The sequence below is a fragment of the Elephas maximus genome, chromosome 23 (assembly GCF_024166365.1).
Source record: "Elephas maximus indicus isolate mEleMax1 chromosome 23, mEleMax1 primary haplotype, whole genome shotgun sequence".
Taxonomy (NCBI): Eukaryota; Metazoa; Chordata; class Mammalia; order Proboscidea; family Elephantidae; genus Elephas; species Elephas maximus.
In genome coordinates, this window is record NC_064841.1 from 28,849,127 (window position 1) to 28,873,211 (window position 24,085).

The following is a 24,085-nucleotide window of genomic DNA, read 5'->3' on the forward strand; positions in this document are numbered from 1 at the left end:
TCCATACACAATATGGTGTTCTTATAACATCCAAATCGCGTAATATCCTATTTCACAGTACATATCCTGGACATTAAGTGATGCGTGACTGTAGTCTCCTGTCACCAGAGTGTGGGGATAATGGATCATGGGGAAGATGATTCTGGAAAGCCAGTTGAGGCCAGATGTTGCCAAATTTTAAGTGCCTGGTTTAATTAAAGTTTTTGATTCTGGCAACGGTACATAGATTAAATATTCTTTCTGTTCTTCTTTTCCATTATCTTGTTTACCATTTAGAGGTACGAGTCTTACCCTCACCAGGCAGAGAACTTTAATAGCTTACATTTTTTCCCCCCAATTCAAACTATGTTTGCCATCTAGTGATTAATTCCTGCCATTACAACAACCTACTTAAAAACCCTTGTTTCTCAGGGCTGCAGTAATGCTCACAGGCCTCCAGACTCCACTCCCTGCTCATCACTTCTGCCCTGAACCTCACTTTTCATGGACATCTAACTACGTCGACATTCAGCAACCTCAGAAATAAAATCTGACCCTTCAGGGAGTGATAATAATATTTACATGAAAGAAAAACATAAGTGTTTAGAAGAAAAGAGCATTAGAAAGCATTATGAGAAGATTTAAGTAGGATCAGATTTGAAAATTAACCCCTAGCAGCACCTGTGTGCAAACGTAGCCCTCTCAGATACTCCGGTGAGATTCCTTGACTGCAACGGATACTGCAGTTTATTTCCAGGCTGTCGCTTCTTGCTGTGTGTCTTATAAACAGAGACAAGGGCTTTATTAGCTTTTGCCTCCAAATAGGTTGTACCTGTTTGAACATAATTCTCCAAATGTCTGGCTGTCTGGATGCAGGTCAAAGTAGGAGCCACACTTTCTTCATGTATCCTTATATCATGGAGTGGAATTCCTTTTCCTTAAAAGCTTGTAATTAAACAGCTGGGAGAGCGGGCCAGAAAATATTGTGTTATATGTGCCTGGGATTTAAAAATAAACATCCGTCACTCAGAATTCTTAAAAGGCCCCGAATAACATTTTGCTGCTGAAATATCAGAGTTTCTAAATAGAGACAACTTTTTTTTTTAATTGTGGTTAGTGTAATGCATTGCCTTGAAGTCGATTCTGACTCATAGCGACCCTACAGGACAGAGTAGAGCTGCCCCATAGGGTTTCCAAGGAGTGGTTGGTGGATTCGAACTGCTAACCTTTATAACAAAACATTTGCCATTTCAACGTTTTTTTAGAGGTACAATTCAGTGACGTTGTGTCCATCACGTTGTACAGTCATCACCACTATCTGTTTCCAAATGTTTCCATTGTTCTTAACAGAAGCTCAGTGTCCCCTAAGTAACAATTTTCTCTTTCCCGCCCTCTACCATTCCTCCCGCCTCTGACCCCCACCCCAACCCCTCATAACCACTAATAAACTTTGCTCTCTATATATTTGTCTATTCTAGATATTTCATGTATGTGAGATCATACAATATTCCATGTTGGTTGTAGCATGTATTAGGACCTCATTTTGCTTTAAGTTATGACTTCTGTGTTGGTAAATATACTGAGTTCAGTCTGCATTTTTGCTCCTAAGATGTAGGCTGTGGGAACTCATTTACTCAACAATTTAAAACTGAGTGCCTAGTGTTCACCAGGCTCTGAGCTAGGGACTATGGATAAACTCGTTAAAGGCATGACTATTATGATAATGCCTTTTTAAACCTTTGTAATAACCCCGTTCCATTGGAATTCAAGCAAGAGGTCCTCACCCTGAATTATGTCCTGTGGAGGATCACGTATGGAGAGACAGTGAGCACAATTCCCACCTTACTGACAAGTGCAGCTTATTTTTTTCAAGTTTCTATGAATTGCTAGCTTAGATAACAGCTTCTGGCCTCTAATCCAACAGGAAGCCCTGAGATGTGATAGAATGTATTATAGGAAGTCATTTGCTCATCTCTAAAACCAGGTGAACTGCTTGGATGGCATTTGAAACAGCTGTTTTATCTCTTTTGGGTGAATCTCTCTGCATTTGACTTTTGCAGGGAACGCCAGAGATACCGGGTGTATGTTGTGATACCGCTCCTGCCAGGGTTTGAAGGAGACATTTCAACCGGTGGAGGAAACGCGTTACAAGCAGTAATGCATTTCAACTACAGGTACCAAAATTCTAAATGGCCTGTTCTGAGCCTTTAGTCGGCTGTGGACGTGAGCTGGTGAAGGGAATGGCAGAGTGGACGTGAGCTGGTGAAGGGAATGGCAGTGCTTCTCCATATCCATTCAGCAGAACTCTGAACAAATGAGCGCTCCTCATTTTTCTTCAGAACCTTGGCCTGTTAACTAGTTGATAAAATAAAAATGAAGTCTAAAATCATAAATAGTGGTCCTAGGACACGTGGGAAATGTAAAAGAACTAAAATATTGATCCCTCTTTAGTATTCATGGCCCATTTTATGTATATACATACAAGTAACATATATATACACACACACACATATATGTACAGAGAGTACATCTTTTGCCTATTACGGTGTGTGAGAATTTTAGCTGTGCTTTGGTCTATATACATGGATTGAAGATTTGCCCATTTCTAAAGCTATCTGATTTATAACATGTCAAACAGTATTTAAAGCACTGCCATAAAGTTTAATTGGATTTTATCTGCTTCATTTGCCATTCTAATATTATTTTTGGAATGTCGTCAATTGTAATTATTTTCTATGACTATTTTCTTGGGCTTGAACCAACTGAATGAAATAACATGCTTGGCTTTTGTTCAGCAACCAAAACTATAACCTTTTATTATGCAAAACATCTCTATTTGCTGGTGTCCTCTTTAATAATATCGACATTTCCCAGGCATAAATATATTTTTGATTACTTTCATAGAGCAAGCAGATAGAGCATAGACCTTTTGATTTTGTCAGTCTCTGTCATCCCTCAAGTGTTATCAGAGCCTAGAGAAACAAAACTCACTAACAGAGTCAGTTATTTGAGGCTATGTTTTTCACTTTCAAGCGGGTTTTGCTGATTTTACGGAGACAGGCCAGGTATAATTGTTCCTTAAATTTCTAAATTACTCTAAGTGTTTGCCCTTTTCACCTCTGAAAGCAATGTGATTCTGAAAGTATTCACTATTGAGGCATTCTAAATTTAACTTTGCTGTCACCAAATTTTCTAAGAGGGAAAGTTTATTCATAGCCCATCTTTTTTCATTGGCTTCTCTTTCTGAAATCTCACATTAATTTTGTAACTTTTCAACTTTTCCATCTCAAAACAACTACTTTGCCCCATCGATAACATTATAAAAGGGTTACTTATATCGTTTTTTAGCTTTTGAAAATATATGTAACATCTTTCTCATAGAACAAAATAAAAAGTGCTTCTCATAGAAGCACTTGTTTTTACTTGAGTTAGGATTATACCCACTGATATTTGTAATTGGGATTGTTTGTTTTGAAACCTCCATAATTGTTTCTTTCCTTTAAATGTTTTTAGAACCATATGCAGAGGAGAAAATTCCATCCTTGGACAGTTAAAAGCAGAGAGTAAGTAGCTGTTTCTCTCTTCCTCCATGGTTATTCTTTTAATATGACATTAAGGTATCAGAAATAATGTTTTCATAGTGTGATTACAGAACTCTATTCACAAAAGGTGTCCCATAAAATATCTGACAGAGATATATTATTTATTCTTATTAAATTGCCCAAACCAGTGTTCAGATGAAGACACCAAGACTTGAGAGGCATAGGTAGAACAAAAAGAGAGTGGTTTCATATACATAAATATATATATACAGATATGTACTTATGTATATAAATTATAAAACCACTCTTTTTTATATACATACTTTTTAATTATCTATTAAGCTATAGTCATTGTTTGGATAATAAGTGAGATTTGTAAGGTAACTCACAAAGACCCTGTATGTGTATTCTCCTCTCATCCTTCCCCATCATCCTGGACAGTAGAAAGGACAGGTGTCATCTCTGCTTCAAAGGTGGGAAACAAGTGCTGCAAGGTTAACAGGTATTTATGTACCCACCTGCATATACAGGGTACTCACAACACTTTCTTATATTTATGGAAGGAAACCAATTATATACCCATTTTGCCACCAGTAACATTTGACTAACCTTTAAGAATATCATATTAGAGGTAGATAAACAATAATTTTTTTTTTAAATCACACTACTACCTTTCACTTCTCTATTTCTTCATACTTTTCAAACGCACCTTTTCAAATATCTTCTTAATTGATCCTCCTCTGTAACTCTTGGCTACAATATAATGTAACTATGGATTTACTTATTTACATCTCCCTGAAGTGACCCTAAGTGCAGCACATAGTAGGTGCTCAGTAATGGTGTATAACCCTGTGTGACATGTATGGGTGATTCCACAAGAATTACTCTGGGCTAACAGCATTCTTTAATGAAAATGGAAAAACTAATCTCCAACTTTATATGGAAAGGAGGAAGGCCTGAATAGCTAAAGCGATATTGAAGAAGAACAAAGCAGGAGGTCTCACGCTTCCTCATCTCAAAACTTACTATACAACCATGATAATCAAAACAGCCTGGAACTGGTTCGATTACAGACACATAGAACAATGGAATAGAATTGAAAGCCCAGAAGTAAACCCATCCATTTATGGGCAGCTGATCTTTGACAAAGGGTCAAAGTCCATTCAGTGAGGAAGAAACAGTCTCTTTAACAAATGGCAGTGGCAAAACTGTATATATATATATATATATATATACACGTGTGCAGAAAAATGAAATAGGATCCATTCTTCACACATTCCACAAAAACTAACTCAAAATGGATCAAAGACCTAAAAATTAAAACTATAAAGTTCCTGGAAGATGACAGAGGATCAAAACTAGGGGACTTAATTTTCAGCATAAATAGCCTATCAAACAAAACTAAAAGTGCACAAACAACAGAAGATAAATTAGGTAACTGGGATCTCCTAAAAATTAAATACTTAATATGCTCATCAAAATACTTTACCAAGAGTGTAAAAAGAGAAACTACAGAATGGGAAAAAAAATCTTTGCAATGACATATCTAATAAGGTTCTAATTTCTAAAATATAGAAAACTTCAACAACTCAACAAAAAAGACAAACAGTCCAATCAAAAAAATGGGCAAAGGACATGAACAAACACTTCACCAAAGAAGACATTCGGTTGGCCAACAAATACATGAAAAGATGCCCACGATAATTAGACATTAGAGAGATGCAAATCAAGACTGCAATGAGATACCATCCCACCCTTGCAAAAATGGCAATGATCAAAAAAAAAAAAAAAAGAATAAATGCTGGTGAGGTTGTGGGGGGATTAGAACTCTTATACACTGCTGGTGGGGATTGTGTGATGGTACAGCCACTATGGAAAATGGTATGGTGCTTTCTCAAAAAGCTGGAAATAGAAATACCTTCTATCCACCAGTTCTACTCCTAGGTGTATATCCTAGAGATACAAGAGCAGTGATATGAGTAGACATGTGTGTACCTATGTTCGCTGCGCATTATTCACAATAGCAGAAAGATGGAAACAACCTAAGTGCCCATGCATACAATGGGATAGTACTACTGTAAAGAATAATGAGGAGTCCACAAAACCTCTTATAACATGGGTGAACCTGGAGGACATTATGCTGAGTGAAATAAGCCAATCACAAAAAGACACTAAGAAGTGCAAGTACATGAGAAAAAGGGGTAATTTCAGTAAATGCTATAACATATACAATTTTACAACAACAATAAAAACAAACCAAAAATATACGTGTGCTTACATAGGTAGATATGGATGCAACAATGTACAGAAAGGCATATGCAAGCAAATGGACATGAATTTATAGGTGTATCTGTAGACACATGTATATACACATTAGTGTGTTGCACATGGGGCCCTAGTAGTAGAGTAGTTAAGAGCTCAGCTGCTAACCAAAAGGTCAGCAGTTCAAATCCACCAGCCTCTCTGTGGAAACCCTATGGGGCAGTTCTGCTCTGTCCTATGGGTCATTATGAGTCAGAATTGACTTGCCGGCAATGGGTTTACTTTTAGTTTGGTGCTGCATATATCCACATTTATAGCAAACCACAAAGGGGGCACAGTTGCAGGGACTTCCTAGACATATCCAAACAACTCGTTGGGATTGGTTTACTGAGTCATAAGGCTTGGAACCATAGTCTCAGGGGACAACTTAGTCAATTGGCCTACCATAGTTCACAAAGATAATGTTCTGTATCTGAGTTTGGTGAGTACTGTCTGGGGTCTTAAAAGCTTGCAGGTGGCCATCTAACATACAACTATCGGTCTCTACTTGCATGGAGCAAAAGAGAATGAAGGAAGTCAATGGCTCAAAGAAAAAACTAGTCCACAGGACTAACACCCAATACGAATCACAACCTCTTCTAACCTGAGATCAGAACTAGATGGTGCCTGGCTACCACTACCAACCATTGTGACCAGGCATACGATAGAAGGTTCTAGATAGAATGGGAGAAGAATGTAGAACAAAACTCAAATTCCTAAACAAGGCCAGACCTATTGGACTGATAGAGACTAGAGGACTCCCCGAGACTATCACCCTAAGATACCCTTTGAACTTGGAATTGAAGCTATTTCTGCAGGTCACCTTTCAGCCAACTAATAGATTGGTTTATAAAATAAACAATATCACCTGTGAGTAACGTGCTTCTCTAAACAATTAACTATATGAGACCAAACGGTCAGACAACATTTACGCAAAAGCAAAGATAAGAAGGCAAGGAGGGGAAGGGAAGCTAGATCAACAGAAACAGAACAGAGTGGAAATAATGAGAATGCTGCCACATTGTAAAAATTGTAACGAAATGCAAGGAACAAGTTGTATAAGAATTGTTAACTTAAAACTTACAGTTTTTGCTGTGTAAACTTTCACCTAAAACACAATAAAATATTATTTTTTAAAAAAGGTAACCCCAAAGTCAGCAACAAAGAAGTAATTTTCTTAGCGCTAAGTATTCAATGTAATAATGACTAATGAAACAAACTGCTTAAGGAAAAAAAAAAAGCTGGAACTAGACCCAAGTGGCCTCATCTCTAATTCAGGTTGGATCCAAATTTTTAAGAAGGCTAGAAAGATTAGATTTTATCCAGAGGAGAAGATAAAGTTAGTGGAAGCTACTGAGCTCTGAAGTGAACTCATTAAAGTGGTACTGTATAAAATTCACTTACTGTTGGTAAGCCAGGTAGAGGAGAAGGATAATGGTACAGGGATAATGGAAAAGGAGGGTCATGCGTGAATAAGACTGTGAAAGAAGATTTGAGAGGATGTAGGAGCATCCCAGAAATACATGGTGGGTTTTACATCTAAAACTCAATCAACACAATACAACATATTAATAGAATTAAGGAAAAAAACGCACACACATTGTCATCTCAGTAGACACAGAAAAAAGCATTTTACGCAATCCAACACCCTTCCTTTCATGATTAAAAAAAAAAAAAAAAAACAGCAAACTAGGAATAAAGGAAATTTGCTTGACCTGATAAAGGGCATTTACAAAAATCCCAGAGCTGACATCATAGTTAATGGTGAAAGACTGGAAGCTCCTCCCCAACAAAATGAGGATGTCTGCTCTCACCATTATTATTCAACCCTAGTGGAGGTTCCAGGCAGAGCAGCTGGGCAAGAAAAAGAAATAAAAGGTATCTAAATTGGAAAGGAAAGAGTAAAGCTATCTCTATTCACAGGTGACATAGTCTTGTGTATAGAAAATCCTAAGGAACACACACACACACACACAATTAGCACAAATCAACCAGTTCAGCAAGACTGCAGCATACAAAATCAATATACAAAAATCAATTTCATTTAGAAAAGCATCAAAAAGAATAAAATACTAGGAATAAATTTAACAGAAGTAGTGCAAGATTTGCACTATACTGAAAATTACAAAATATCATTGAAACAAAGATATAAATAAATGGAAAGAAATTCCATGGTCATGATTTAAAACAATTAACATTGTTAAGATGGCAATATTTCCCAAATGGATTAAACACAAACCCTATCAAAATCCTAGCTGCCTTTTTGCAGAAAATGACAAGCTGATTCTAAAATTCATGTGTAAATTCAAGGAACTCAGAATAACCCAAAGAATCTTGAAAAAGAAGAATAGCACTGGAGGATTCACTCTTCTCAACTTCAAAAATCACTACAAAGCTACAGTAATCAAAACAGTATTGTACTGGCATAAGGAAAGGCATATAGATCAGTGGAATAGAATTGAGAATCCAGACAAAACTTATATTTATGGTCAACTGAACTTCAACAAAGGTTTGAAGATATTCATTGGAGAATGAATAGTCTTTTCAACAAATGATGCTGGGACAGCTGGATATCCACGTGCAGAAGAATGAAATTGGATCCCTACCTTATACCATACATAAAATTAACTCAAAATAGATAAAATATCTAAATGTAAGAGATTAAACTATAAAACTTTCAGAAGAAAGCATAGAATTAATTCTGTTACCTTACATTCAGCAAAGTTTCTAAGATTTTACACCAAAAACAAAAACGTAAAAACAGATAAATTGTTCCACTACCCTAAAAATGCCCTGTGCTGCATCTATTCCTCCCTCCCTAAAAAAAAAAAAATTTTTTTTTCACCCCAAATGCCTGGCAACCACTGATCTTTTTACTGTCATTATTAAAAAAAAAAAAAAAGTTGCTGTCTAGTCAATCCCAACACATCGTGACTTTATAGGACAGAGTAGAACTGCCCCCTAGGGTTCCTGAGGCTGTAAATCTTTACAGGATGAGACTGCCACATCTTTCCCCCATGGAGCAGCTGGTGGGTTCAAACCACCAACCTTCCAGTTAGCAGCCTGGTGCTTAACCACGGCACCACCCGGGCTCCTACTGTTTCTATAGTTTTACCTTTTTTCCAGAATGTCACATGGTTAGTTTGTAGCTGTTTCAACTTGGCTTCTTTTACTTAGTAATATGTTTAAGGTTCCTCCATGTCTTTTAGTAGCTTAATAGCTCATTTCTTTTTAGTACTGAATAACACTCCGATTATATGAATATACCACACAGTTTGTTTATCCATTCACCTATTGAAAGACATTGAAACTATTCTGTATGATATTGTAATGGTGGACATATGACATTATGCTTCTGTCAAAATCCATGAAGCTAACAGCACAAAGAGGGAACACTAAAGTAAACTATGGACTTTAGTTAATAGTGTTATTGTTGTTAAGTACCATCAAGTTGATTTTCAATTCATAGCAACCCCATGGAGCAGAGTAGAACTTCCCTATAGCGTTTTCTAGGCTGTAAATCTTTATGGAAGCAGACTGCCACATCTTTCTTCCGTGGAGCACCTGGTGGGTTCGAACCGCTGACCTTTCAGTTAGAAGCTGAGCGCTTAACCACTCTGCCACCAGGGCTCCTATTTAGTTAATAGCAGTGCCTGAATATTGGTTCATCAGTTATAACGAATGTACCAGGCAAATGTGAGATATTAATAGTAGAAGAAACGATGTGTCAAGGGAGAGTGATTGTATGTAAGTTCTCTGCATTTCTGCACAATTTTTCTGTGAATCTAAAACTGCCCTAAGAAATAATGCCTATTGAAACTAGATAAATTGGATTTTATCAAAAATAAAAATGTTTGTACTTCGAAGGATACTACCAAGAAAGTGGGGGAAAAACAGAATGTGAGAAAATATTTGTAAACCATATAACTTATAAAGGACTAGTATACAGAATATATAGAGAACTCTTGTACCTCAACAATAAAAAGACAAATAAACCCATTTTAAAATGTCTATTCAGGGGATTTGAATAGACATTTCTCCAAAGAAGATATACACATGGCCAATAAGCACAGGAAAAGATGCTCAATATTATTAGTCATTGGCAAAATGCAAATAAAAACCAAATGAGATTACTTTCCAACCACTAGGATGACTAGAATAAAAAAATATAGACTATAGCAAGGGTTGGCAAGAATTTGGAGAAATTAAAATTACATTGCTGGTGGGGATACAAAACAATGCAGCTACTTTGGAAGACAGTCTGGCAATTCCTCAAAAAGTTAAACATCAAGTTACCGTACGGCCCAGCTGTTCCACTCCTTGGTGTATACCCAAGAGAAATGAAAACATGCCCACACAAAAACTTGCACGTGAATGTTCACAGCAGCATTACTCTTAGTAGCGAAAAAATACAAACAACTCTAGTGTCCAGTGACTGATGACTGGCTAAATAAAATGTAGTACATCTATATCCATACAATGAATTATTATTCAGACATAAAAAGGATTGAAATAGTGATTCATACTACAACATGGATGAACCTTGAAAACATTGTGCTAGGTGAAAGGTGCCAGACAAAAAAGGTGAAATGTCCAGAGTAGGCAAATCTGTGGAGAGAAAGTAGATCAAGGTGGGCTGGGAGGAAGGTGTAATGTGGAGTGACTCAGGTGGGTGGGATTTCCTTTGGGGTTGATGAAAATGAGACAGTGGTCTCAGCTCTGTGATTATACTAACACCACTGAATTGTACAATTTAAAAAGGTGAATTTTATGGTGTATTAATTTTTAAATTATCTGGAACCATTAATAAATAATAAATTAAGCTTTTGGTACATGTACATAATATTTAAAAAAATTAAGTGTACATATATTGGTGTTGGTTGTTTAATAATTTTTCACTGATGGTATGCTCAATCTAAAAAACTTTAGGAACAGCTTGAGACACAAGGCATGCACATCACCAATAACAAACGTTGCTGAAAATTGTATCTAATTATATCCAGGACAGAGATTTACCAGAGCACAATCCCTGTTTCCATTTTCTAATGGCTTAAAATGAGAATGACAGCGAATGAGTAACTCTATAAAAGACGTATTGATAAAACAGAATCAGGAAAGCCATTCAGTACTGGCAGTTGGCTTGTAAAAAATGCAAAGGTGAGGTCATAAAAGAACAAAATGTCAAATCAAATCAAATTCAGTTTCTCAACCATAGAAATGTCCTGGACTTATTATAAAGCATTTCCTTTGACTCTGGGCCCTTGTCCTGCCTTTGCCTATTCAAGGGGGAAAATTGGATTTTAACACAAGAAGTAATTTCACAGCTAAGCCCTCTTATGAAAAGATTTCAGAGTACCCTGGGAAGAAGTCAAAATCAGGCATCTCAGTGGGGAAAACATTCATATTCTAAAGATGGAGAGAACAGATTACTGACACAGTGCCCTTTCTGAGCTACAGTGTTGTATTGTTGGTTTTGTTTTTGTAAACGTGTGGTGGGTTTTAAATACATGTACCAGCTAAGCTCTAATTGGATAGAGAAATGCAGTCATGCTACTACTGTTTCAGTTATTTAGAAATAACAAAACTGCTTCTATGACTATGTTAAAATTCCTGGAAAGAAAACCGGCCCCTGTTAGGGCATAATTATTTGATATTCCAACCTTTAGGGGTTTAATGTTTGTTTTGAAGTCTTTCTTTATATTTTATTATAATTTTCGTGAATTTTAGCATTTTAGCAGCCAATTTAGTATAATTTAACACAAAGGTCAGAGGATTTTAATCAAGATTAGAAATATACATGTACCAAGTGCTATAAGTTTTTAAGTATCAAGTCTAACACAAATCTTGAAGCCCTTTCATGAAATTTCCTTATAAACATGAGAAGTCTGGTGTATCGAATTCTCTTGTTGTGCCGTACACACACACACACACACACACTGATGTTCATGATAGATATATCCCTGCGGCCTACATACATCTCCAGATTCCCAAATATCTCTGTTATGTATTGCATATATCCCCCCCTCAAAAGGTAGAAGTCCAAAACCCTGTCCCTGTAAATATGACCCTGATTGGAAATAGGGGTTTTCTTTTATTATGTTAATGAGGCCATATCAGAGTGAGGTGGGTCCTAAATCTGATCACTTCTGAGTGGTGTCTCATAAAAGAGTAGAACAGACACATGCACACAGAGGGACGACAGATGCCATGTGAGAATCGTCTACAAAGCAAAGGAGCGCCATGATCGTCAGTGGACAGCAGAAACTAGGAAAGAGGACCCACAGAAGGAATCAACATGGCTGAAACCTTGATTTGGGCTTTCAACCTCCAGAACTGTGAGAAAATAAATTTCTGGTCCTTAAAGCTACCCACTTGTGGTAATTTTTTGTTAGGACAACACTAGGTAACAAAGACAGCCTCCATGACATAATTTGGAAGCATCTGTGATACCTTCTCCACCAATTGCTCCATAGTAATGCTTACATACTTTCCGGACTTTATCATATCTTTTTCAAAAAGCACTTATTTACTCAGTACATCCTCATACCACAAGTGAACGCATTCTTTCAACATCACCAACTTGGTGTTTCTTATTTGTTAAGCCAGTTTTCTTCACAGAATAAAGTATTTATGAAAACAGCTTCACAACGTGCATTTTCTTCTCTCCATGTAAAGTGCGTGATGGATTCATTCACCTCAGAGCTGGGCGCCACCATTGCATTTCGTAGTTTACGCCTCAATTCATCCGAAGTGTCCACTTTCTAGCTAGGAGCCATCATCTTTCTTTTAAGTTCTGTTGCTGGTGCCAATGGCTAGCTTTCTTCTCAAGACCAGTTTTTTTTTTTTTAATTAACTTTTATTGAGCTTCAAGTGAACGTTTACAAATCAAGCCAATCTGTCACATATAAGTTTATATACACCTTACTCCGTACTCCCACTTGCTCTCCCCCTAATGAGTCAGCCCTTCCAGTCTCTCCTTTCATGACAATTTTGCCAGCTTCCAACTCTCTCTATCCTCCCATCCCCCCTCCAGACAGGAGATGCCAACACAGTCTCAAGTGTCCACCTGATATAATTAGCTCACTCTTCATCAGCATCTCTCTCCTACCCTCTGTCCAGTCCCTTTCATGTCTGATGAGTTGTCTTCGGGGATGGTTCCTGTCCTGTGCCAACAGAAGGTTTGGGGACCATGACCGCCGGGATTCCTCTAGTCACAGTCAGACCATTAAGTCTGGTCTTTTTATGAGAATTTGGGGTCTGCATCCCACTGATCTCCTGCTCCCTCAGGAGTTCTCTGTTGTGCTCCCTGTCAGGGCAGTCATCGATTGTGGCCGGGCTCCAACTAGTTCTTCTGGTCTCAGGATGATGTAGGTCTCTGGTTCATGTGGCCCTTTCTGTCTCTTGGGCTCTTAGTTGTCCTGTGACCTTGGTGTTCTTCATTCTCCTTTGCTCCAGGTGGGTTGAGACCAATTGCTGCATCTTAGATGGCCGCTTGTTAGCATTTAAGACCCCAGACGCCACATTTCAAAGTGGGATGCAGAATGTTTTCATAATAGAATTATTTTGCCGGTTGACTTAGAAGTCCCCTTAAACCATGGTTCCCAAACCCCCGCCCTTGCTCCGCTGACCTTTGAAGCATTCATTTTATCCCAGAAACTTCTTTGCTTTTGGTCCAGTCCAATTGAGCTGACCTTCCATGTATTGAGTGTTGTCCTTCCCTTCACCTAAAGCAGTTCTTATCTACTAATTAATCAGTAAAAAACCCTCTCCTTCCCTCCCTCCCTCCCCGCCTCGTAACCACAAAAGTATGTGTTCTTCTCAGTTTATACTATTTCTCAAGATCTTATAATAATGGTCTTATACAATATTTGTCCTTTTGCCTCTGACTCATTTCGCTCAGCATAATGCCTTCCAGTTTCCTCCATGTTATGAAATGTTTCACAGATTCGTCACTGTTCTTTATCGATGCGTAGTATTCCATTGTGTGAATATACCACAATTTATTTACCCATTCATCCGTTGATGGACACCTTAGTTGCTTCCAGCTTTTTGCTATTGTAAACAGAGCTGCAATAAACATGGGTGTGCATATATCTGTTTGTGTGAAGGCTCTTGTTTCTCTAGGGTATATTCCGAGGAGTGGGATTTCTGGGTTGTATAGTAGTTCTGTTTCTAACTGTTTAAGATAACGCCAGATAGATTTCCAAAGTGGTTATACCATTTTACATTCCCACCAGCAGTGTATAAGAGTTCCAATCTCTCCACAGCCTCTCCAACATTTATTATTTTGTGTTTTTTGGATTAATGCCAGCCTTGTTGGAGTGAGGTGGAATCTCATCGTAGTTTTAATTTGCATTTCTCTAATGGCTAATGATCGAGAGCATTTTCTCATGTATCTGTTAGCTGCCTGAATATCTTCTTTAGTGAAGTGTGTGTTCATATCCTTTGCCCACTTCTTGATTGGGTTGTTTGTCTTTTTGTGGTTGAATTTTGACAGAATCATGTAGATTTTAGAGATCAGGCGCTGGTCGGAGATGTCATAGCTGAAAATTCTTTCCCAGTCTGTAGGTAAGACCAGTTTTTATAAATAAAATTTTTTATCACTTTTAAAGAGTTATTACATAAGCAAGGAGGAGTGGGAAGTAGTATGGGCTGTGGGCTGTGAGGCATGCTCACTCTCCAGCCAATTGCCTTGCTATGGAATGACACAAATCTGTACCTTAGAAAGTTACAAATTATTTCATGTCTTAAACCTTCGGGTTGCTAACCAAGAATCAGTCTCACTAATCTTAAGAAACAAGCCAAAAAAAAAAAAACTTTCATTTTTAAATAATTTATAAAAGACTTTCTAGGAGGTGCCACATACCCTTCAGCCTAATTCCCAAAATATTAACATTTTACCCTATTTGTTTTCATTTTGTTTTTTTTCTGAACCATTTGGGAATGAGTTACAGCCATGATTTACCTCTAAATACTTAAGTGGGTACTTCCAAAAGAAACGAAAAGGACAAGGACAATATCTCAATCAAGAATAGTTTGATTATCAAAATAAATGAAACTAACATTGATATCATACTATTATCAAGTCTATAGATCTCATTGAAATTTTGTCATTGTCTTAAAAATGTCCTTTATGGCAAAATGGAAAAAAACTGTTTGGTTTTTTTTTTTTCTTTCAGGCTCAAGGTTCAATCCAAAATCATGTCTTGAATTTAGTTGTCATGTCTTTTTAGTTTCCTTTAATCTGGAATAGTTCCTCATTATTATTTTTTTTTTGGGGGGGGGGGAGCTTTCATGATCTTGATATTTTGGGAGTTATTTTGTAGAATTTCCCTCAATTTGGGTTTGTCTGTTTTTCCTCATGATTATATTCAGGTTATGCATTTTCTACAGTGACATCACACAAGTGACATTGTGTTCTTAGTGCAGCGTATCAGGAGGAACATGACACTGATTTGTCTCCCCTAAAGAAAGTAGTGTCTGCCAGCTTTCTCTACTATAAAGTTGCTATTTTTCCCTTAGGAAGATACTTTGGATAGTTGCCAAATGTTGATTTTCTAATTCCATTATTCTATATTTTAGCTCCTTCTACATTTACTAGTTTTTTCTAAATTTGTTGGTCGAAACTCTACCATAAGGGGAGTTCTTCCTTCTTCAACATTTGTTTATATCAGTATGACTCATGAATTCTTATTTTATTCAATTGGTTATAATTTTGATGCTCAGATTGCCTGGATTGGGCCAGTGAGGGCTTCTTCAGGCTGGCCCATAAATCCTTTTGACATGTCCCTATCAGTCTCCTTTTTTTCTTACTACACAAGATGTTTCAGCTTCATCTAACCGTATAATCAGCCATATCATCAAGGAGCCTAAGTTCTTTCTAAATGATATTTAGAAGCCAAAATCTGGGTGCTAGGTATGCTCATTGCTACCGGGATATCATTGCTTTAGATCCTAGGTGTGTGCACACACCAATCTGTGCATTCACCCATCCGTCCAGCCATCTCCATACTGATATCTCCAATGACAATTCTCTTTCTGTTTTCAAAACTCATTTCTCTCAGAATAAAAAACATGATTCTCATTATCCATGATATATGCACTTATTTCCTCAATCCTGAATTGCTAGCCCAGAGAAATAAGTTAGTCACAGAAGGGCCAATATTATATAATCTCACTTATAGGAAATAAGCAAGTATATAGAAACCAAAGATTATTAGTGGTCACCAAGGTTGGGAGGGAAGGGACAAAGGGGAACTTTTGCTTAGGGGGCATTGAGTTTATGTGAATGGTGCTGATGTGACTTGGAAAAGGATAGCAGGAATGGTTGGTTTTACAACTGGAAAAATGTAATGTCACTGAATTGTACATGTAGAAATTGTTGAGCTGGCATATATTTTATTATGTATATTTTCACCACAATCAAAAAAAAAAAAAAAAAAAGAATTGCTAGTCCATACCACTATAAAAAATAACGTGTTCTCTAGAGTTCAATATTTGTTTATAGTTTTTACTCTTTAGCCTAAGGATATACACTCAAAATTCTGTGTTCAAAAGTTAGTTCTATTATGTTATAAATTAAATATAGTTAGGTTCATTCCTTTCAGTTTGTATTCCATTTTCCCACCCCCTTTTTTTTGGAATATTAACATGCTTCTAAGAGAACTATTAAAAGGCATGATTAAATAAGTGTCATTTCCTTATACTTTCCCACAGTTCCTACCCTGCCTACCCATCCCGTATTGTTAACCAATTCCATTAGTTTCTATATTATCCTTGCTGTGTTTCTTTGCACAAATGAGCAGATAACATGTATATTTTCTTGTTTTTCCCTATCTCTTCCACAAAAATAGCAACCACATACTCACTTGTACACTTTGCTTTTTTTCATTTAACAATATGTCCTGGAAATCATTTTATATCAGTTCATAGGGGTGTTTATTCTTTTTTTCTCTCTCCTTAATCTTTTATGCATGGATGTACCATAGTTTTTTTCATTCATTTTCCTGTGTATGGGCGTTTAGGTTGTTTTCAATATTTTTCTATTACAAGATTATTTAGTGAATAACCCTGTGCATATAAGTTCATATTTGTTGGAGTTGTTTACTTAGGGTAAATTTCTACAAGTAGGATTGCTAGGTCAGAAAGTGAAAACAAAGGTACTTTTATTGCATATTGCCAAATTCCCCTGTAGAAAGCATGTACCAATTTGCAGTCTCAACACTAATATATGAAAAAAAAATATATGAGAGAGTGTATTTCCTACAAGTCTTTCCAAGAGAATGTGTTATCATACTTTTTATTTTTTGCCAGTCTCATAGGTCAGAAATGGTTTCTCAGTATAGTTTTAATTTGCATTTCTATGATTATGAATAAGGATGAATAGTCTTTTCAATTGTGCTGTTTTAATCCACCACTCATCTGTCTGTTTATCGTACCTTGGTGGCTTGTGTGTTGCTGTGATACTGGCATCAAATGACCCTGCTGTCATTTGAAATATTCCACCAGTATTTCAAATGACAGCAGGGTCACCCATGTTGGACAGGTTTCAGCAGAGCTTCCAGACTAAGACAGACTGGGAAGAAGGACTTGACAATCTACTTCTGATAGAATTAGCCAGTGGAAACTTTAGTAACAGCAGCAGAACGTTGTCTGATATAGTGCCAGAAGTAGAGCTGCTCCAGTTGGAAAGCACTCAAAATACGACTGGAGAAGAGCTTTGACATATTGCATTGGGCAAATCTGTTGCAAAAGACCTCTTTAAAGTGTTAAAAAGCAAAGACGTCACCTTGAGGACTAATGTAAGCCTGACGCAAGCCAGGGTATTTTCAATCGCCAGGTATCATGCAAGTGATATGGAAGACTGAAGAAGAATAATGGCTTTGAATTATGGTCTTGGTGAAGAATATTAAAAATACCATGGACTGTCAGTAGAATGGAAGAAATATAGCCAGAATACTCCTTAGAAGTGAAGATGGCGAGACTTCATCTCAGTTATTTTGGACGTGTTGTCAGGAGGGACCAGTCCCTGGAGGAAGACATCATGCTTAGTAGAGGGTCAGTGAAAAAGAGGAAGACCCTCAATGAGATGGATTGACGTAGTGTCTGCAACAATGGGCTCAAACATAGCAATGATTGTGAGGATGGCTCAAGAACAGGCAGTGTTTCTTTCTGTTGTACGTAGGGTCACTATGAGTCTGAACTGACTCGACAGCACCTAGCAACAGCAGTGTTTTTGTGAATTGACTATATATGTCTTTTTCTTATTTTTTTCTCAATATTTTGACCTTTTCCTTTCTATTATTGAGTTCTTTTATATTAGGACTCTTACTTTTTATAATACATAATGCAAATATTTTCTCCTAGTTTGTCATTTGCCTTTTGTTTTTGCTTGTCATGTTTTGAGTCATGCAAATGTGTTTGTTTTTAATGTAACCAAAATGATCAATCTTTTCTTTCAATGCCTCTGGATATTACAAAGCCTTTCCTATACTCAGTTTGTGCAGGAATTCAGCTTTATTATTTTTTTCTAACACTTGTATAATTTCAGGTGCTTCTAATCCATTTACAGTTTATTTTTGTGATCAGCATGAGCTATAAATATAATTTTTATATTTTCAAATGCCTATTCAATTATCCCAGCACCTTCTATTTAAAAGTCCTTCCTTGTCCTAGTCATTTGAAATGCCACCTGTATCACATACTAAATTTCTGTATTTACTTGGGTCTATTTCTGGACTTTCTATTCTGTTCACTGGTTACCTGTCCATTCATGTGCCAGTGCCTCACTCTTTTAATTATATAGGCTTTTAGTGCATGTTCATAGCTGATAGGGCTAATGTCCCCTCTTACCTCTGCTTTTCCAGTTTTTTCCTAGTTATTCTCGAATGTTTATTTTTCCATGTGAACTATAATATCAGCTTGTCTAGCTGCATAAAAATTGTGTTGATATTTTTACTGAGATTACATTATATTTATAAATTTACCTGGGGAGAATGGACATCTATCTTTCCAATGTTCACTTGTCCTATCCATGAACAAGGGCATCTCTTTCCATTTGTTCAAGTCTATTCTTGTGTCTTTTGATAGTGTTTTAAATATTTCCTCATCAAGTTTTGCAAAGTTATTGTTAAGTTTTTCCTTAAATATTTTGTCTTTTTTGTTGCCATTGTAAATGGGGTTTTGTCTATGATTATAGTCTCTAACTGGTTATTGTTTGTGTATTAGATACCTAGTGCTGCTATAACAGAAAGATCACAAGTGGGTGGCTTTAACAAAGAGAAATTTATTCTCTCACAGTCTAGGAGGCTAGAAGTCCAAATTCAGGGTGCCAGCTCCAGGGGAAGGCTTTCTCTGTCTGTTGGTTCAGGGAGAAGGGCCTTGTTATCCATCTTCCCCTGGTCTAGGAGCTTCTCAGCAGAGGGACCCAGGGTCCAAAGGACACGCTCCCCTCCTGGCTCTTCATTCTTTGTGACATAAGGTCCCCCAGCCTCTCTGCTTACTTCTCTTTTTTATATTTCAAAAGAGATAGACTCAAGACACAACTTAATCTTGTAGATTGAGTCCTGCCTCATTAACATAACTGCCTCTAACCCTGCCTCATTAACTTAACATCTGTTAACATCATAGAGGTAGGATTTACAACACATAGGAAAATCATATCAGATGACAAAATGGCGAAGGATCACACAATACTGGGAATCATAGCCTAGGCAGTTGACACACATTTCTGGGGGACACAACTCAATCCTTAACATGTATGAAAGCTGTTGATTTCTATATGTTAATTTATATCCTACTGAACTTATCATCTGCAAATGGAGGTGATTTTACTTATTTTCCACTTCTTATATGATTTCTCTTGTCTAAATGCCTTGGATGATACTTCTAAGACAATATTAAATAGTATGAAACTATACACATATACATATATATTATATGTATGTAATACATGTAAGAGGAGTTCTTGGGTGGTGCAAATAGTTAAACTCTGGATTACTAACCAAAAGGTTGGCGGTTCAAACCCACCCAGAAGTGCCTTGGAAGTAAGGCCTGGCATTCTGCCTCTGAAAGGTCACAGCCTTGAAAACCATATGGAGCAGCTGAACTCCGCACACATTGTATTGCCATGAGGAATCAGCTTGTTGGCAACTAACAACAACAGTACATGTATTAACAGTAGATGTATTATATATTTTTAAGCACATTAAGAAAGTATCCTTCGTTTTCTACTTTCTTCATTGTTTTCATTAGGAATAGGTACTGAATTGTGTCCAAAGCTTTTCAGCATCTGTTGATATAGTCATATGATTTTTCTTTCTAGATCGGTCGATATGATATAATAACAGAGTTCTCATATTGAACAATTGAGCAGAATTGCACCCCAGGACATGTCTCGCTTGGTTATGGAGTATTATTTTCTTATTGTTAACTCTACTCTTAATTGTATGAATACCAAGGCTCTGTGGAAGTGTGGATAACCCTGGCGGCATGGTGTTTAAGAGCTACGACTGCTAACCAAAAGGTCAGCAGTACGAATCCACCAGGTGCTCCTTGGAAACTCTACGGGGAAGTTTTACTCTGTCCTATAGGGTCGCTATGAGTCGGAATCGACTCAATGGCAAGGGGTTTGGGTATGGAAGCGTGGTTCAAAGAATGGTATCATCTAGGGTGCTTATTAATCTACAGATTTCTGTTGAAGCAGAATATCTGGGGAGGGCTGCAGGAATTTGCTTTTAACAAGTCCCCACAGGTGGTCTTTATGCACACTGAAAACCACTGTTCTACTATATTGTCCAATGTGAAGCTTCTAAAAATGGAAAATTACTGCAAAAAAAAAGTATTTACTTCACCAAAGGGTTTGCTCACTGATTCCAATAAAAAGCTGTTTTGTGTCTTAAAATTTTAGATTCTAGATCATGGTCAGCTGCAGGAAAGTAGATGATACAGAGAAACCAAAAGGTAAAACATTAGCAGCCAACTGAATATTCATTCACTCACTCATTTATTCGTGTTTAACACTGTGCAAGGGCTGAGGATACAAAATACATAAGACCCAATTCCTGTCCAATAGTAGAGAAATGGAGCCTTAGAAAAACATGTATAAAAGAATACATTAGGCATTATATTAGAAATATTTTCTAGGAATTGGGTAGGCATCGGGGCTTAAAAGAGGAAATGCTCCTGTCTCCTGGATCAGAGAAGACTTTAAAAAGGAGGTGTTGCCTTCGATGAAGAATCTTTACAATATAATGTTAACAGATGTGGAAAGAAATTGATTTGCAAAACTCCTATTTACATGAAACTTTGCAGACATGCATCCCTTACACCTACACTTGAACTTGTGGCAAACACAGTTACAAGCTCTCTCAGACATACAGGGAAGGTAATCTGTTAGTGGAGGGATCTCTGTACATAACCTATCAAAGAATTTCTTTCCCAGACCTGCAAGCTTAATAGAAACACTGGATAACATCAACAGTAACAGAAAACCTTAGTAATAAATGGAAACTTCCATTAATGGAACTATTTATATGCTTCATGTTCTCTAAAAGGGAGAAAAAGATTTATATTCTCTTTCTATTAGAATGTGAAATGGTTTATTTCCACTCCATTTATTCTTAGTATCAGGCAACCATTTTGTGGGAGAGGGACCATAAAATCCTGTGACTTACTCTGATGCCAGGGTAATGATTATTGGTTGCTTGGTACGGAAATTGTCTCTACCTGTCACCTGATGAGAGGGCAACGTTTCAAAGTACAAACCTAGTACCACTTCTCACCAAAGTCAAACGTGGTGAGGATTCTTTCATTTCCTTATTTTAATGACCTAGAAGGTTTTTATTTACTCGAAGCCTGTACGTTTTAACTGCTGTTTTGGGCTGGATATGTCTGCGTCAGGTGGTCTTGACGCACATCTTGCACTGAATTTAAATGGCAGCAGGTGTCAACTAAGATAGATGTAAGTGTTACACTGAAGTCTTGAATTATCTACTGTGGCTTAGCTGTAATCATCACTCGTCGGTAATTACCTGCCAAATCACTAAAATAAAATGTTCACATTTGAATTTATTTAATGAATTAAGACTTTAATGATTTAATGATTAGGAAAAAAAAAAGCGTATTCGTCCAGATTAACAATATAAAACTCTTCAGACAGCAAAAATAGATCCAAGGAAAATTCTGAAATAAAAAAAAAACTATACATATTATAATCTATTCTTAAGAACATATTTAAGTAGCATATTTATTTTACAGAACAATAAAACTTAATATGCCCTGATTGAGCTTGGTCATATTAATTTAAGCAACCTTTTTTTTTTTTCATTTAAATTTACAGTTGGCGATCAGTGGATAAATTACATCTCATTCTGTGGCCTTAGAACACATGCACAGCTTGAAGGAAGCCTAGTCACTGAGCTTATCTATGTCCACAGCAAGCTGCTGATTGCTGATGACAACACGGTTATTATTGGTAAGTAGATGGCCTAAAATTTTGTGCCACGTAAAAAGTCTTTCTTATTGTCCTTGTCAAGCTTCCTTTGCAGTTGAAAGGGGCAGTAACACAGTATTTGAAACATTTCTGAAGCAATTCTTTTCTCTTACATCCTTTCCAATTCCCATTTTAATTTGCGAAGAAACTGAGGCACAGAGCAATTAAATGGCCTTTGTGCACATGACAATGGCTGGAGGCAGCTTTACCCTAGCAGTCCAGTGTCTGCCTGTGTTCTTTATTGTTCCCTTATTTTTATTCTGAATCCAAGTACCTAGATTTTGGGGATTAGAAGGGCAAAAAGTGCATCATAAATGAATACCTGGTGGTATTCTGGTGAATATCTGTGGTAACCATTACCACAGATCTAAAATTACACAAGATAATATCAGAAGGATATTAACACATTGCTGCCTCTAGGCTTACCAATTTCGTTCCTAGCATCTATGTTTTGTGTGTTATAATCAGAGTGTACAGCAGCCCAGCATTGTTGTTGTGTGTATGAGTCTGGTAGGAACTGTGTATTAATGATGTGTAATCCTAAAGTCCGCAGTCTTTTCTTGTCAGGAATACGCAGTACATTTCTCCAAGGTCCTATCCCCACTGACAGATTTGAGAGTTATTTGCCCATTCTACCCAGATAAGATCAACTTGACAAGAAGGGTGTTGAAGTTTAGCCACCTTCTTTCGTACATATATAGAAAGCTTCAGTTGCTCATCATTGAATTGTTTCACCTTCCAGTACCATGTTAGGCTAATACCAAAAGGCCAGGATGGTAAACAGTAATAACAACTACCCAAATAAATGAATGGGTTGGTAGAGGGAGAAGGCGCTTAGAGACAAAATGTGAACTGGGAATTCTGCTCATCTGTTTTAAATAAAATGCAGTTTCTCAGTTATAATAAGGGACTTTCCTATTTTTTAAGAAACTGAATATCCTGCAGTGTTTTGAAAGTTTTTGGCAGTAAATATGCCTTTTCCATCTCTATTCTCCACTGGGGAAAAAAATAATAATGTGTATCTAAGAGTAATGATACTGTCTTATCTGCAACATGATTTGAAAAGAAAGAAGCAGTTCTGAAACTTGTGCCAAAAATGTGTAGAACTCTGTGGGGAGATACGTTCTTTTAGTACTTGCACAGGACAATTAAGAAAAATATCTGGTGTCTTCAATCTCTTACTCTATATTACTCTTATTTCCCTCAAGTTACTCTGCCTTGCTCTTCAGAAGCCAAACCACAGAATATTTTTCTATTAATTTCGCCCTTGACAACAGGAATGGAAATATATTGATGCTTGCTGAAACACAAAAACAAAGCCAAGTAAAATTCAGTTGATCTCTTCATCAAGATTTCAGAACTCCTGAAGTAAAAATTGACAGATGTAAATATTTCCCTTTTAAAGCTCATTTTAGCTTTCAGCCTGCATTACTTAACACAAAGTATAAATGCAAAGTAGCTTTCTGTAACGGAGCTAACAGTCAAATACATTTGTTGAGTTTTTTAATTGAATTGTTTTCCAGAAAGTTCTGTGAACCCCCGTAGGCTACGCTTTATTTGAGCCAGCAATGATTGATCAATTTTGTACACAATTCTTATCTTCTGTCATAAAACTGAAGATGTAGCCTTGGGAGTGTCAAGAGGTCAAATTTGTCAGTCCTTACAGGCTGCATTTCTCCTTCCTCAAGGGCAGTGTTGTTTAAAGAGCAGATTTCCCCCACAGAAAAATCCAAATGTGCTTTGGTTCTTCTCATCTCATTAGAAACTCTCT

The 24,085-nt window shown here is 37.0% G+C and overlaps 1 protein-coding gene across 4 annotated transcripts in view; it reads left to right on the top strand.

Moving 5' to 3' along the window:
* The window catches only part of PLD1 (phospholipase D1), a 227,897-nt gene that overhangs the window by 182,963 nt on the left and 20,849 nt on the right, over positions 1–24,085 (top strand). For all 4 annotated transcript variants that reach the window (XM_049867117.1, XM_049867115.1, XM_049867116.1 and 1 more), the window contains 3 exons: positions 2,040–2,153; positions 3,493–3,542; positions 22,162–22,296. In XM_049867117.1, the coding sequence (XP_049723074.1) occupies positions 2,040–2,153; positions 3,493–3,542; positions 22,162–22,296 (299 nt within the window). The remainder of the gene's footprint in view (positions 1–2,039; positions 2,154–3,492; positions 3,543–22,161; positions 22,297–24,085) is intronic.